The sequence below is a fragment of the Phyllobates terribilis genome, unplaced genomic scaffold, assembly GCF_046119375.1.
Source record: "Phyllobates terribilis strain yellow unplaced genomic scaffold, ASM4611937v1 Scaffold_2__4_contigs__length_985480577, whole genome shotgun sequence".
Taxonomy (NCBI): domain Eukaryota; kingdom Metazoa; phylum Chordata; class Amphibia; order Anura; family Dendrobatidae; genus Phyllobates; species Phyllobates terribilis.
The window spans coordinates 667,290,775-667,305,890 of record NW_027362762.1 but is presented as its reverse complement, the minus strand read 5'-3'; the positions used below and the strand labels follow the sequence as shown (position 1 = coordinate 667,305,890).

At 41.2% G+C, this 15,116-nt stretch overlaps 1 protein-coding gene across 1 annotated transcript in view; it reads right to left on the bottom strand.

The window, feature by feature from the left end:
• The window catches only part of TBC1D22B (TBC1 domain family member 22B), a 59,674-nt gene that overhangs the window by 36,853 nt on the left and 7,705 nt on the right, over nucleotides 1-15,116 (bottom strand). The window contains exons 4-7 of the mRNA XM_073666846.1: nucleotides 9,171-9,350; nucleotides 5,565-5,635; nucleotides 1,195-1,323; nucleotides 691-756 (exon numbers count right to left, since the gene is read on the bottom strand). Of these exons, the coding sequence (XP_073522947.1) occupies nucleotides 691-756; nucleotides 1,195-1,323; nucleotides 5,565-5,635; nucleotides 9,171-9,350 (446 nt within the window). The remainder of the gene's footprint in view (nucleotides 1-690; nucleotides 757-1,194; nucleotides 1,324-5,564; nucleotides 5,636-9,170; nucleotides 9,351-15,116) is intronic.

Below are 15,116 nucleotides of genomic sequence, written 5' to 3'. Positions count from 1 at the left end.
CAAAACATCAGCCAGAAAGCATTGGTACTGAGATGTGGTCTGTGGTCCCCACCTGCAGAATCACTCCTTTATTGAGTGTGTCTTGATAATTGCCAATAATTTCTATCTATTGTCTATTCCATTTGCACAACAGCATGTGCAATTGATTGTCAATCAGTGTTGCTTCCTAAGTGGACAGTTTGATTTCACAGAAGTTTGATTTACTTGGAGTTATATTCTGTTGTTTAAGTGTTCCCTTTATTTTTTTGAGAAGTATACTTCTAGGTCACTGTCTTTTTCTGTATCGGCGCCACTCCGGTCGTCCTCTGCAGGTTGTGACCTGCTGGATCACTCCATTCTTTGTTGGGTGATCCAGAAGTCACAACTCAATGTAGTCTATGAGAACAAGATCGAGGCCAGAACGAGGCTCTCATAGACTTACACTGAGAACTTGTGACCGTTACCTTTGACTTCCAGATAGTCAGGAGTTGCGGTCACAAGATGGAGGATTGGGACTGGAAAGGCACTGGGAAGAGCTGAAGACAGGGACTGGTAAGTATTTTACTACGGGCAGGGAATATGCATTATTGATAACATTCCAGTGGTGAAAAAAAAACCTGTGTGGTGCTTTAAGTGACTGGTCACAGAAAACATGGAAGTCAAAAATACTATGTGTATGGTATTAATACAATAAAAGTAGTTAACACTTACTTCTTGTACTAATGCTTGCTGAAACAATGGAATTAGAGGATTAGTCCGTGGTATGTCAATATGGATCTACAAGACAAAGGCGCAAATAATATATAAAGGAAGACCAAACTAATATAAAACATGGAAAAGAAATTGTAAAGGGTAGTCACATATATGCAAAAGGGGGTAACAGACGTGCCCTTGTGTAGTACACACACTTTATAATAGACCCTAGCATCGGAGCATACAGCTATAGGCAGAATCTGTGCTCCGACAGCTCCGATTCATCTTGGTAAGTGACAGAGGCTGATGTTGCCTGTACAGGTGTCTGCCAGGACGCAACGTCATCGGCGTACTTCACCTTCTAACGTAAAAAATGTAAGTGTCAAGACAACCTTCCAGCCTATTGTGCAGTCACACTTCTACGCTGTCTGGATGTCAGCATGTAAAAACTACATGGGGGGCAGAGATGACAAGAAGACTGGGATACTAAGGATGTAAGGGAGTCGATAGAACAATTCGTACCTGCCGATAAGTGTCTTGATGATGCTCTTCATTCCGGGAGTCATAATACTGTTCAATAAAACCAAAATATTCTGCACGTTTTCTTTCAAGTGTCATTTGGCGTCTGTCTTTATTGGCAGGAAGATAACCCTATGGAGGAAAAAGCATGATAACTCCAGCATGCTACTTGTACAAAAAACAAGCATATGACAAGCGCTGTGTGCTGAATCCGCTGAAAGAAAACTCTAGTGTTCTATTAAAGGGATATGCTCATGTTACTCCATTGCTTTAATTAGTTGGACAGAATTAAATAAGCACGTTTGTGACTGACTTGTTTTTTTCCTCTATCTGCTGTCATTGTCCTGCGGAGAACTTTTTTGTTACTGTAATTTATAGTGAAATTTTACAAGAATACAAACTCAAATACAAAATTCAGATTTATGTGCAGTGTTCCCAACTCTCCATAATTCAATGTTTAATAAGAGAGAAGGGAAAAATGAAAAAGGGGGGGAGAAAGAGGTACATAAGACAAGGGGAAAAACGAGAGGAGGGTTAGGACAAAAGGGATCAAGGAGGCAGGTATTATGGTCGAGACTCCATCAGGCTACTGGGAAGTTGGTTGTGGGGTAATAAACATCCCTGGGGTCCCAGAACTGCGGACATATGTCCAGGGTGTTGCTGAGTGAAGCCGCTAAGAGCTCCAGAGAGGGGACTTCCTTTAGTAACCCATATACATGCAGACAAGATGGGGAGCTGTTCGTTTCCAGGCTCTGGCCATCATGGCTGTACAAATGTAAAAGAACAGCCTGGCTGACTGCTTCCCCAGTTACCTGATGGGGGAACTTTAGACAAGTAATTTAGGGGATCGAGAGAAAGGTGAACAGAGGAGAGGCCCTCCACCAACTACCCCACTATACCCCAAAAAGGGGTAATAACACTACATTTCCAGAAGATATGAATGAGGGAGCCAGGGTGCGCTAAGAACCTCCAGCAGGAGGGTGGAATTGACAAGTTTAGGAAGTGAAGCAGAGAGCTGTGGTACGGTACCAATGCAGGAGTAGTTAGAACGGAATATCTTTGTAGCTGGTACATACAGAGGATTTATCTGCTCCGTCCCATATAGTACTCCACATTGCTGGGGAGATATTTACACCAAGAGCCTGTTCCCATATATCCATGTATTTATGGCACAGGTGGGTGGATTTTGTAGGGGAGAGTAGTATCTGGAAAATTGTGGTGATAAAATTCTCGGAAGAGAGGCCATGCCGGAATCGTCTCTCAAAGGGTGTTAGGGTTGGGATGAGACTGTTTGGCAGCCCAGGGTACGAATAATGAATAGTGGCAGACTTGTTATGGAAATATTACCCAAGGTGTAATTTGCCTGCCCTTGAATTAAACTTGTAGGAGTTTAGTTCAAGGGTGAGGGTATCAACCATGTAAACTATTCTGAAAATCCCCACTGAGCATCAGGGGCTGACCATTCTGGGTCCTAGGGGGAGAGCTATGCAATAAGAAGACATTAGGGTGTACTGGAGCTAGCCACAATTTCTTAATTTCAACCCATCTAGAGAAAGCAAGCTAGGCCGTCCAAGAGGGGATTCATCTAAGGTGGGTGGCCTAGTAGTATTTTTCCAAATCCAAGATTGCAAGTTCTCCTTGAGACTTCCCCAACAGCATGACCGACCTTGGTATTCTTCTATCTTACATAGCGTGAAGTTTGTTGGAAAAAGAAGATCTGCAACCAAAGCCTGGCCTAGAATGGCAGCAGATTCATTCCAGGCTGAGGAATTAACTCCTGAGATCCAAGCCACCTCTCTCCCGTCCATTGATTTTGATATAGCAGTTAGCTGCTCACATCCCTCCCTCTCTATTTCTGACCCAGCTGCTGTTATCAGTCCTGCAATATCACCAGCCTCAAGCATTGGCATTTTTCAGAGCAGTTCTCCTAATCACTGCTAGCTTGATCAAAGGCCATGTTGTCTCTATATGCAAATATAGTGATAACAGTGTAGACATCCCCCAGCAACAAGGAAGTAAGGAGCCTGGAGAGCTGTGTGTTGCTCAAGACACATCTTGATAATATACCCTTTAAACCACAGCAAAATAATAGAGGGGGTTAAAAAATTCTTCTAAAATTCTATACTGTTACATTTCTGGATGTTTTCCACAACTGGACAAACCTAGCCTAAACAGTTCAGGGACCCATATAAAATAAAAACAGTGTATACTGATCTTCTGCAGCGGCACTGTTGCAGTAATGTGGGCACAACTGTTTACAGAGATTGACATGACACTGAGGTGTCATGTGTCGGCTGCAGCCAACGAGTGGCCGCTTGTCAGCTGCAGTCTTTACCATTTTTCAGAGCGGACATCTGTCCTGATGGAATATTCCTGAGCTGCAGCTGACAAGCAGCCACTCATTAGCAGCAGCTGGCACATGATACAATAATCTGCTTGCTGATAAAGGCAGGTACTTGGCTATCTAACATAGTCAGGCCCAGCTCCATAGCTAGCGCTGCTCCTAAGCCCTCTCATTACACCCCCTGCACCCATGACGTATATTTACGTTACATGGTTGTGAAAGGTATAAGCAATCATCTAGACACTGCAGGGAACATTGTATAAATGACAGGTCAGTGTAAATCATTATGATATACAGTACAGACCAAAAGTTTGGACACACCTTCTCATTTAAAGATTTTTCTGTATTTTCATGACTTTGAAAATTGTACATTCACACTGAAGGCATCAAAACTATGAATTAACACATGTGGAATTATATACTTAACAAAAAAGTGTGAAACAACTGAAAATATGTCTTATATTCTAGGTTCTTTAAAGTAGCCACCTTTTGCTTTGATGACTGCTTTGCACACTCTTGGCATTCTCTTGATGAGCTTCAAGAGGTAGTCAACGGAAATGGTTTTCACTTCACAGGTGTGCCCTGTCAGGTTTAATAAGTGGGATTTCTTGCCTTATAAATGGGGTTGGGACCATCAGTTGTGTTGTGCAGAAGTCAGGTGGATACACAGCTGATAGTCCTACTGAATAGACTGTTAGAATTTGTATTATGGCAAGAAAAAAGCAGCTAAGTAAAGAAAAACGAGTGGCCATCATTACTTTAAGAAATGAAGGTCAGTCAGTCCGAAAAATTGGGAAAACTTTGAATATGTCCCCAAGTGCAGTTGCAAAAACCATCAAGCGCTACAAAGAAACTGTCTCACATGAGGACCGCCCCAGGAAAGGAAGACCAAGAGTCACCTCTGCTTCTGAGGATAAGTTTATCCGAGTCACCAGCCTTAGAAATCGCAGGTTAACAGCAGCTCAGATTAGAGACCAGGTCAATGCCACACAGAGTACTAGCAGCAGACACATCTCTTCAACAACTGTTAAGAGGAGACTTTGTGCAGCAGGCCTTCATGGTATAATAGCTGCTAGGAAACCACTGCTAAGGACAGGCAACAAGCAGAAGAGACTTGTTTGGGCTAAAGAACACAAGGAATGGACATTAGACCAGTGGAAATCTGTGCTTTGGTCTGATGAGTCCAAATTTGAGATCTTTGATTCCAACCACCGTGTCTTTGTGCGACGCAGAAAAGGTGAACGGATGGACTCTACAAGCCTGGTTCCCACCGTGAAGCATGGAGGAGGAGGTGTAATGGTGTGGGGGTGCTTTGCTGGTGACACTGTTGGGGATTTATTCAAAATTGAAGGCATACTGAACCAGCATGGCTACCACAGCATCTTGCAGCGGCATGCTATTCCATCCGGTTTGAGTTTAGTTGGACCATCATTTATTTTTCAACAGAACAATGACCCCAAACACACCTCCAGGCTGTGTAAGGGCTATTTGACCAAGAAGGAGAGTGATGGGGTGCTATGCCAGATGACCTGGCCTCCACAGTCACCAGACCTGAACCCAATTGAGATGGTTTGGGGTGAGCAGGACCGCAGAGTGAAGGCAAAAGGGCCAACAAGTGCTAAGCATCTCTGGGAACTCCTTCAAGATTGTTGGAAGACCATTTCCGGTGACTACCTCTTGAAGCTCATCAAGAGAATGCCAAGAGTGTGCAAAGCAGTCATCAAAGCAAAAGGTGGCTACTTTGAAGAACCTAGAATATAAGACATATTTTCAGTTGTAAAAAAATCTTTAAATGAGAAGGTGTGTCCAAACTTTTGGTCTGTACTGTGTGTAAACAGTCCATAGCTTCCCTGTAGAGATCAAGCCCTTTAAACAACTCTGCAGTTTCTTTGGAAATATTACGTTTACTCTGCATGTATGTGCACAAAACCCAGATGAAAAGGAACGGTTTGGGAATTGGATTTGTACTAATGGAAAATGTAAGAAATTCAGTTAATACAGATAACTGACTGATGAGAAAAAGAATTACCGATAGAAGTCTCCATGTGATCGGTCGCACGTCTCGTGGAATCCCAGGCCAACTACACGTTCTCAGCTCATCTGGAAGAAACATTTGATCACTAATGGCAGCACAAAGCCCAATTACATTTCTTTATCAGCTGCGGAATAAAGGAAAGCAGCTAGTGATGTATATATTTGTACTAAAGATATAATATGGGGAAGGCTAAAGAAAAATCAGAAATAAGGACCAGTACTAGTCTATGCAAAATATAATCATGATCCAGCACATCCATGTAAGTATAGACGGATTATTACCATAAGTATCAATAATGAGAAATGTCTCGAATTATAGTACTATGACATGTGGGCAGATGTGAGAACATGCAGCTGCTAAAAACAACTGGAGATATGAGAAATGTCAATGTTGTAGGCTAACACACTGACAATTTGGTTCTTAAAGGGGGTGTCAACCTTTGGGGATTTTTTTTTTATTAAATGGGCTAAAAAAAAAGAAAAAAATTGCAATCAGGTTTCATTAAAAATGTTGCACCCATTTGACATTTAAATTTTTGTGTTTCACAGTCTAATTTCCGAGTTAACTGAGATTCCGTTAGTGAGCTCAATTTTACCGAAGAGTTTGTAAGGCTATGTGCCCACAATGCAGAAAGGCTCCGAATTTTTCTGAGCGTTTCTGCATCTCCCTGGCAGAAAAAACTCATGCGGATTTTACATGCGTTTTTCTGCCAGGGACAAGCGTTTGTCAAGCGTTTTGCACATGCGATTTTGCATGCGGGTTATCAAGCGCTTTTCCAAGCGATTTTAGCATCACTTGGAAAAGTGCTTGACAACTTGGTCACAATATATAAATCCATGCAACGCCATGGATTTTATATAGTGTGACTAAGTTAATAGTTAAAAAAAGAAATGGTAAAAAATAAAAAAATAAACATTATACTCACCTTCCAATGGCCCCCGGTCTCCTTCTCCGGTGCGTCCGGTGTCTTGGGCGGCTCGCGGTGGTGTAAAAGGACCTTCCATGACGTCATTTAGTCATGTGACAGGTCACACAATCGCCGACGTCAGTGGTCACATGACTAAATGACGTCATAGAAGGTCCTTTTACACCATTGCGGGCCAAGACGCACCGTACAGGAAACCGGAAGGCAAGTATAATGTTTATTTTCAATTTTTTTTTTTTTTACAGGTACTATGGTACCTGGGTCTGGAAGAGAGTCTCCTCTTCTCCAGACCCGGGTACCATCTGCACATTGAATCGGAAAATATCCGCATGTGCACATGTAGTCATGAGGATATTAAGCGATTCAATGCAAGTCAATGGCGGCGAAAACAGCACAATTACGCAAAATAATTGGTAGTGCTGCGGATTTTTCCGCAATGATAATCCGCAGCGGAAATTTCCGCAGCATGTGCACAGCACATGGGGATTATCATTGGGGAACATTGCAGACCTTCTACCAAGCGTTATTTAAGCGTTTCCACAGCCTAACTCTTATCTGTCTTGATGTAGTTGATTTATGACCGCCAACTACATTAAAATTCAATGGCCTGTAAAAGCCAAATGCTGCAAAATTTTTAAATGAAGCACAATTGTAAAAATGATTTTTGCGCCAAATATACTCATTTGAGTACAAATAAAAATTTCTTCAAAGGTGGTCAGTTCCTTTACAGACATCATGTTTCTTTTGTCATTTTCTGTGCCAATTCCCCAATAGCACCATTTTGCCATGTCCTGTCTTTAACCCCATTACCCCCGAGGGCGGTTTGCACGTTAATGACCGGGCCAATTTTTACAATTCTGACCACTGTCACTTTATGAGGTAATTACTCTGGAACGCTTCAACGGATCCCACTGATTCTGAGACTGTTTTTTCGTGACATATTGTACTTCATGATTGTGGTAAAATTTCTTCGATATCACTTGCGTTTATTTGTAAAAAAAATGGAAATTTGGCAAAAATTTTGAAAATTTGAATTTTTATGCCCTTAAATCAGAGCGATATGTCACACAAAAGAGTTAATAAATAACATTTCCCACATATCTACTTCACATCAGCACAACTTTGGAACCAAAATTTTTTTTTGTTAGGAAGCTATAAGGGTTAAAAGTTGACCAGCGATTTCTCATTTTTCCAACAAAATTTACAAAAACATTTTTTTAGGGACCACATCACATTTGAAGTCACTTTGAGGGGCCTTTATGACAGAAAATACCCAAAAGTGACACCATTCTAAAAACTGCACCCCTCAAGGTGCTCAAAACCACATTCAAGAACTTTATTAACCCTTCAGGTGCTTCACAGGAATTTTTGGAATGTGGAAGAAAAAAAATTAACATTTATCTTTTTTCACAAAAATGTTACTTTAGACCCAATTTTTTTTATTTTCGCAGGGGTAACAGGAAAAAATGGACCCCAAAATTTGTTGTGCAATTTCCCCTGGGCACGCAGATACCCCATATGTGGGGAAAAACCACTGTTTGGGCGCACAGCAGGGCTCGGAAGGGAAGGAGCACCATTTGACCCCTGCACATAGCACCGGGTGTCAGCTGTGACAATCACCTGACACCCGGCGGTGATCTCGCCCGCACAGCCTGTGTGCGGACGCGATCCCGATGACATACTAATATGGCACAGGCTTTTAAAGCCCAGTGCACAAACGCGTATTAGTACGTCATAGGTTGTAAAGGGGTTAATACCCATGTTCAGCTAAGGGGCACTATATCTGATATTGCACAGCACCCATACTGTTTAATATATGGTTACGCCAAAATGACCACAACAAGACTTCATTTTGCACTGGGATTACTATTGTCTACAAGGTAAATGGAGCGCATAACAGAATTTCTTAAAGTGCACCAGTCAGCAGGATTGTGCTTAGTAAACCACGTACACTGTCAGGTGGTCGACATTACACTGATTAAAATGATACCTTTGTTGATGAAATCCGCCCTGTGGTTCTTTTATAATCCTTATTTTCAGTTCTGCCATAATGATATGCTCGTGCTCTGGGGAGGGACTTTAGGGAGGGGCTGTAACTGGTGGTCTCATTATGTATGCCTATCTCTGGCCTCTGACAGGTCACTGTGCTTTCAATGACCTGCCTACTATTTTAAATACTGACTGTATCATTTCTCTGCCAATGTGAAATTTACATATCCCAAATTGGCCGCCTCCGCCCGCGCAGTAGCATTTCTCGATTGCCGAGAGATGCTATTGCGTATGCGCGGTGCCATATTGCTGCGCCCAAATTCTTTTTCCTCAAGCAAAATGACGCCCGCGTGCGCGCAGTAGCATCTCTCGGCAACCGAAAGATGCTACTGCGCATGCGCAGGCAGCGAGGCCATTTTGGGGGATGTACATTTTCACTTTGCCACAGAATTACAAAGGCAGTATTTAAAATAGTAGGCAGGTCACTGAAAGCACAGTGACCTGTCAGAGGCCAGAGATAGGCATACAGGGTGGATTTCATCAACAAAGGTATCATATTACTCAGTGTAACGGCCCACCTGACAGTGTATGTGGTTTACTAAGCACAATCCTGCTGACAGGTGCGCTGTAATGTTAGAATTTACACAAATTTATGTTCAGAAACACTTTGAATGGTGATGTCTCACCTAGGTCCGTGTTTGAGCAGGAAAGCAGCTGTCTGAATTTTTCAAGACGAGTTTTTTCACGGAGTGTCATAGAAGGGGCTCCAGAAGCGTTCTGATCAGATATTCGAGCAATGAGTGGAATAATAGGGCGGAAGGGATGGGATTGCAGTTTTTGGAGTGGCTTTCGCACGACAGGGGCATCTAGAAGCAAAGGCAGAAAATGAGCAGAGTTATATTTTCCAATCACAATATTTAATTTTTATCTTATGTAACTAACCATTATTGTAAAGGAGAACCATCAGATGGCCCATTAATACATATATGAAAAATCAGGATAATCAGGTCTCGAAATAAAGGTGTTACTCCACAGATATTGAGTTCAGCCAGATCACAGTACATATTAATGACCGCCAATGTACACAGAGGTGAGAGCACAAGAACCAAATAACATGGATTCCCTATATCTGTCAGCTCTCCTCACCTGTCCGTTTCACAAGTCGTGTTCCACATGAAATAATAATAATTCTGCAGCGTCTTTTCTTGGAACTCTACAATGTGCCGGTCTTATGTTATTCCTAATAGGCTAAGATGACATGAGCGCATAAAAGAAAAGTCATCCGTTTTTTTTCTGGATGAAATTATGATGATTATTTTAAACTGTATTGTCATTTATATGGCATCTGTTTTTATATATGTATGCAATGAATACAATTTACGAGACCAAGAACAGCTGTCAATGGTAGTAACTGCAATGTATCTGTTAAAATAAAAAAAAGGTCATCTGAACAGCCCAACTGAATAACATTGGTCCGAGTGCTGTATGTTTTTTCCACTAAAAATACAAAGTTCTGTATATATAGGCGTCAGGAAGTGCACTGGGGTGTGACGATGCACTTACAGCTCCTCAGCGCTAGCTGTATTCCCTGCCTCCTTTGGTTTATTAACAGGTCGTTGGCTCTGATACACGACAGAGAATACAGCGTGAGAGCGAGAAGCTGTAAAAGCATCATAACGCCCCACTGCACTTCCAGACCCATATATACAGAACGTCAAAACCTCATTTCTCACTTCCTAGAGCGATTTCTCTGCATACTAAAATACAGAGGTGTGCATAGTATAAGCGATCAAATGATTGCAGGTTCAAAATACAAAATAACAGATACAAAAATTCAAATCACTCCCTTTATCCCAGATTAAAAATAAGGATATTAAAAATGTAAAAGAAAGTAAACATATTTGGTATCGTCATGTCCAAAAAAGTCTGATCCATCAAAATATAATATTATTTAAACCAGATGATATACACCTCCACACCCCCCCAAAAAAAAAAACAACAACAAAATTTACTTTTTTTGGTTGCTGCACTCCTGCCCCCCACTCAAAAATACAATAAATAGTGAATAAAATGTCATATGTATCCCAAAATGGTAGTAATAAAAATGTCAGGTCAGGTAACAAAAAGTCCTCACCCAGGTCTGTGGCAACAGTAAAAAAAAAAAAAAAAAAAAAAAAAAGCTTGTTTGTCTCGCCGATTTCATTCACATTTCAGAATAATAATTTTTCACCACTACAATATCAAAAAACAGGACAAGTTTGGTATCGCAAAAAACTGTACTGTCCTGTACAATCATATTGCCATGTTATTTTTTTTATTTTTTTACCACAAAGTGAATATGGTAAAAACAAAACCCAAAACTCAATAGCAGGATTGCAGGGTTTTTTGTTTTTTTTTCCCACAATTTTACTGCACTTTTCCCCTTTTACCAGTACAGTATAAAATCAATTGCCATCCTGATATGGCTGTTGACAGAGAAATAAACAAGTTATGCGTCTTGGAACATGTGGAGGAAAAAACTAAAGAACAAAAACAAATTCCTGGGTCCTTAACGGCTTTTCATCCTGGAGTAAGGAATGTAACAAAGTACTCAAATAATTACTGACCCCATGCCAGTCAGTCACAAGACTACTGCTGACAATCGTGATTCTCAGCAATGACTTTTCATATGATTGGCTGCAGCGGGCTGATGACAGATCGATAAGACGCCATCTGGGCAGGCGACATGGATTAAAGGACAAGCGGCACTGAATTTATTTCATTATTTAGAAACAAAGACTTTAGAACAAGAAACTTTAAAGAATGGCAGTATCAAAAGGGAAAGAACAGAAAAAGTTGACTTTTAAAGATTAACCCCTTCCTGACATTGGAAATATCAGTACATCCTACTTGAGTACATGTTCCCAAAATGGACATACTAGTATATACCGTGCGGAAACAGAAGCTTTTACCCTGTGCAATCTCCGCAGGAGCTTCTGGCTGTTTAACCTTCTTGACGTCACAAGTCAATTACGACCATGATATCTATATGGCTGTAAGAGGGGCTCTCTCACCCCATCGGCACCCCTGCGACACGACTGCAGGGTGCCGATGGTGGTTATGACAACTTGAAGGTCAAACAATGAGCTCAAGGTCTGCCAGGCATTGGGGACTGACAGATCCTGCTTATGGCCTAATAGGCCTCATATCAGTTTAACACTGACAGGTCAAATGCCCTGCAATATAGTACTATAAGTGATAAGAGTATTTAATATTCAAGTAAAATAATAATAATAAATAAAAGTTAAAATAGCAAAAGAAAAATAGGTTAAAAAAAATTAGTAAAAATATAAGACAATCCACATGACATGACGTCAGCAATCTATTCCAGTTACATTTGTGCTCGAAAAATCAAATGGCGCTTCTCTTTAAAACCCTGCCTTGTGCCCAAACAGAAGTTTCAGACCACATATCGAATATTTCCACGTTCAGGAGATATTGTGTAACAAAACTGTGAGGTTCAGTCAAATTAAAGGTGTTGTCTGGCCTTGGGGTAAAAGTCTGCAGTGACTGTATGTGAGTGCAGACTGGTGAATCCTCACGGCGCGCAGTGTGTGTGCTGTCAGGATTCTCCTGTGCCGGGAGCAGATGGTCACGTGACCACAAGTATGCTACATACCGACTAGATGTATACCGACAAGCTCCCTTGGAAAACATAAATATGCAAAACGCACGTCCAGGCACTTGTGGTGGACCCCATATTACATACACTATGCGCATTGAATATTCTTCTCAAATACTTACTATGAATTACTTTTCTGTCTCCGTACATCTATTGCCATTTTGCTTAATTATAGATGGAAGTAGATTGAATTTATACGTGTATTTGAGGGTAATGCTTTCTATGTGGTCCATTTTCTATTTACTTGATCCTCTTTAATATTCTATGTTTGCATTAAATATGTACAGTACAGACCAAAAGTTTGGACACACCTTCTCATTTAAAGATTTTTCTGTATTTTCATGACTATGAAAATTGTACATTCACACTGAAGGCATCAAAACTATGAATTAACACATGTGGAATTATATACTTAACAAAAAAGTGTGAAACAACTGAAAATATGTCTTATATTCTAGGTTCTTCAAAGTAGCCACCTTTTGCTTTGATGACTGCTTTGCACACTCTTGGCATTCTCTTGATGAGCTTCAAGAGGTAGCCACCGAAAATGGTCTTCCAACAATCTTGAAGGAGTTCCCAGAGATGCTTAGCACTTGTTGGCCCTTTTGCCTTCACTCTGCGGTCCAGCTCACCCCAAACCATCTCGATTGGGTTCAGGTCGGGTGACTGTGGAGGCCAGGTCATCTGGCGTAGCACCCCATCACTCTCCTTCTTGGTCAAATAGCCCTTACACAGCCTGGAGGTGTGTTTGGGGTCATTGTCCTGTTGAAAAATAAATGATGGTCCAACTAAATGCAAACCGGATGGAATAGCATGCCGCTGCAAGATGCTGTGGTAGCCATGCTGGTTCAGTATGCCTTCAATTTTGAATAAATCCCCAACAGTGTCACCAGCAAAGCACCCCCACACCATTACACCTTCTCCTCCATGCTTCACGGTGGGAACCAGGCATGTAGAGTCCATCCTTTCACCTTTTCTGCGTCGCACAAAGACACGGTGGTTGGAACCAAAGATCTCAAAGATTTCCACTGGTCTAATGTCCATTCCTTGTGTTCTTTAGCCCAAACAAGTCTCTTCTGCTTGTTGCCTGTCCTTAGCAGTGGTTTCCTAGCAGCTATTTTACCATGAAGGCCTGCTGCACAAAGTCTCCTCTTAACAGTTGTTGTAGAGATGTGTCTGCTGCTAGAACTCTGTGTGGCATTGACCTGGTCTCTAACCTGAGCTGCTGTTAACCTGCGATTTCTGAGGCTGGTGACTCGGATAAACTTATCCTCAGAAGCAGAGGTGACTCTTGGTCTTCCTTTCCTGGGGTAGTCCTCATGTGAGCCAGTTTCTTTGTAGCACTTGATGGTCTTTGCAACTGCACTTGGGGACACTTTCAAAGTTTTCCCAATTTTTCACACTGACTGACCTTCATTTCTTAAAGTAATGATGGCCACTCGTTTTTTTTTACTTAGCTGCTTTTTTCTTGCCATAATACAAATTCTAACAGTCTATTCAGTAGGACTATCAGCTGTGTATCAACCAGACTTATGCACAACACAACTGATGGTCCCAACCCCATTTATAAGGCAAGAAATCCCACTTATTAAACCTGACAGGGCACACCAGTGAAGTAAAAACCATTTCCGGTGACTACCTCTTGAAGCTCATCAAGAGAATGCCAAGATTGTGCAAAGCAGTCATCAAAGCAAAAGGTGGCTACTTTGAAGAACCTAGAATATAAGACATATTTTCAGTTGTTTCACACTTTTTTGTTAAGTATATAATTCCACATGTGTTAATTCATAGTTTTGATGCCTTCAGTGTGAATGTAAAATTTTCATAGTCATGAAAATACAGAAAAATCTATAAATGAGAAGGTGTGTCCAAACTTTTGGTCTGTACTGTATATATTTTATATAAATTAATAAACATTTTAATTGTAATAATTGTGGGTGGTTTGAGAATACATTTGGTGTTCATATATAGGCATTAACTATATTGGAGTAATCCAATTGATGGGGGGGACTTGCACTATAATGTCCCTAGCTGAAGGCAAAACATACAGTACAGACCAAAAGTTTGGACACACCTTCTCATTTAAAGATTTTTCTGAATTTTCATGGCTATAAAAATTGTACATTCCCACTGAAGGCATCAAAACTATGAATTAACACATGTGGAATTATATACTTAACAAAAAAGTGTGAAACAACTGAAAATATGTCTTATATTCTAGGTTCTTCAAAGTAGCCACCTTTTGCTTTGATGACTGCTTTGCACACTCTTGGCATTCTCTTGATGAGCTTCAAGAGGTAGTCACCGGAAATGGTTTTCACTTCACAGGTGTGCCCTGTCAGGTTTAATAAGTGGGATTTCTTGGCTTATAAATGGGGTTGGGACCATCAGTTGTGTTGTGCAGAAGTCAGGTGGATACACAGCTAATAGTCCTACTGAATAGACTGTTAGAATTTGTATTATGGCAAGATAAAAGCAGCTAAGTAAAGAAAAACGAGTGGCCATCATTACTTTAAGAAATGAAGGTCAGTCAGTCCGAAAAATTGAGCAATCTTTGAATGTGTCCCAAAGTGCAGTTGCAAAAACCATCAAGCGCTACAAAGAAACTGGCTCACGTGAGGACCGCCCCAGGAAAGGAAGACCAAGAGTCACCTCTGCTTCTGAGGATAAGTTTATCCGAGTCACCAGCCTCAGAAATCACAGGTTAACAGCAGCTCAGATTAGAGAGCAGGTCAATGCCACACAGAGTTCTAGCAGCAGACACATCTCTACAACAACTGTTAAGAGGAGACTTTGTGCAGCAGGCCTTCATGGTAAAATAGCTGCTAGGAAACCACTGCTAAGGACAGGCAACAAGCAGAAGAGACTTGTTTGGGCTAAAGAACACAAGGAATGGACATTAGACCAGTGGAAATCTGTGCTTTGGTCTGATGAGTCCAAATTTGAGATCTTTGGTTCCAACCACCGTGTC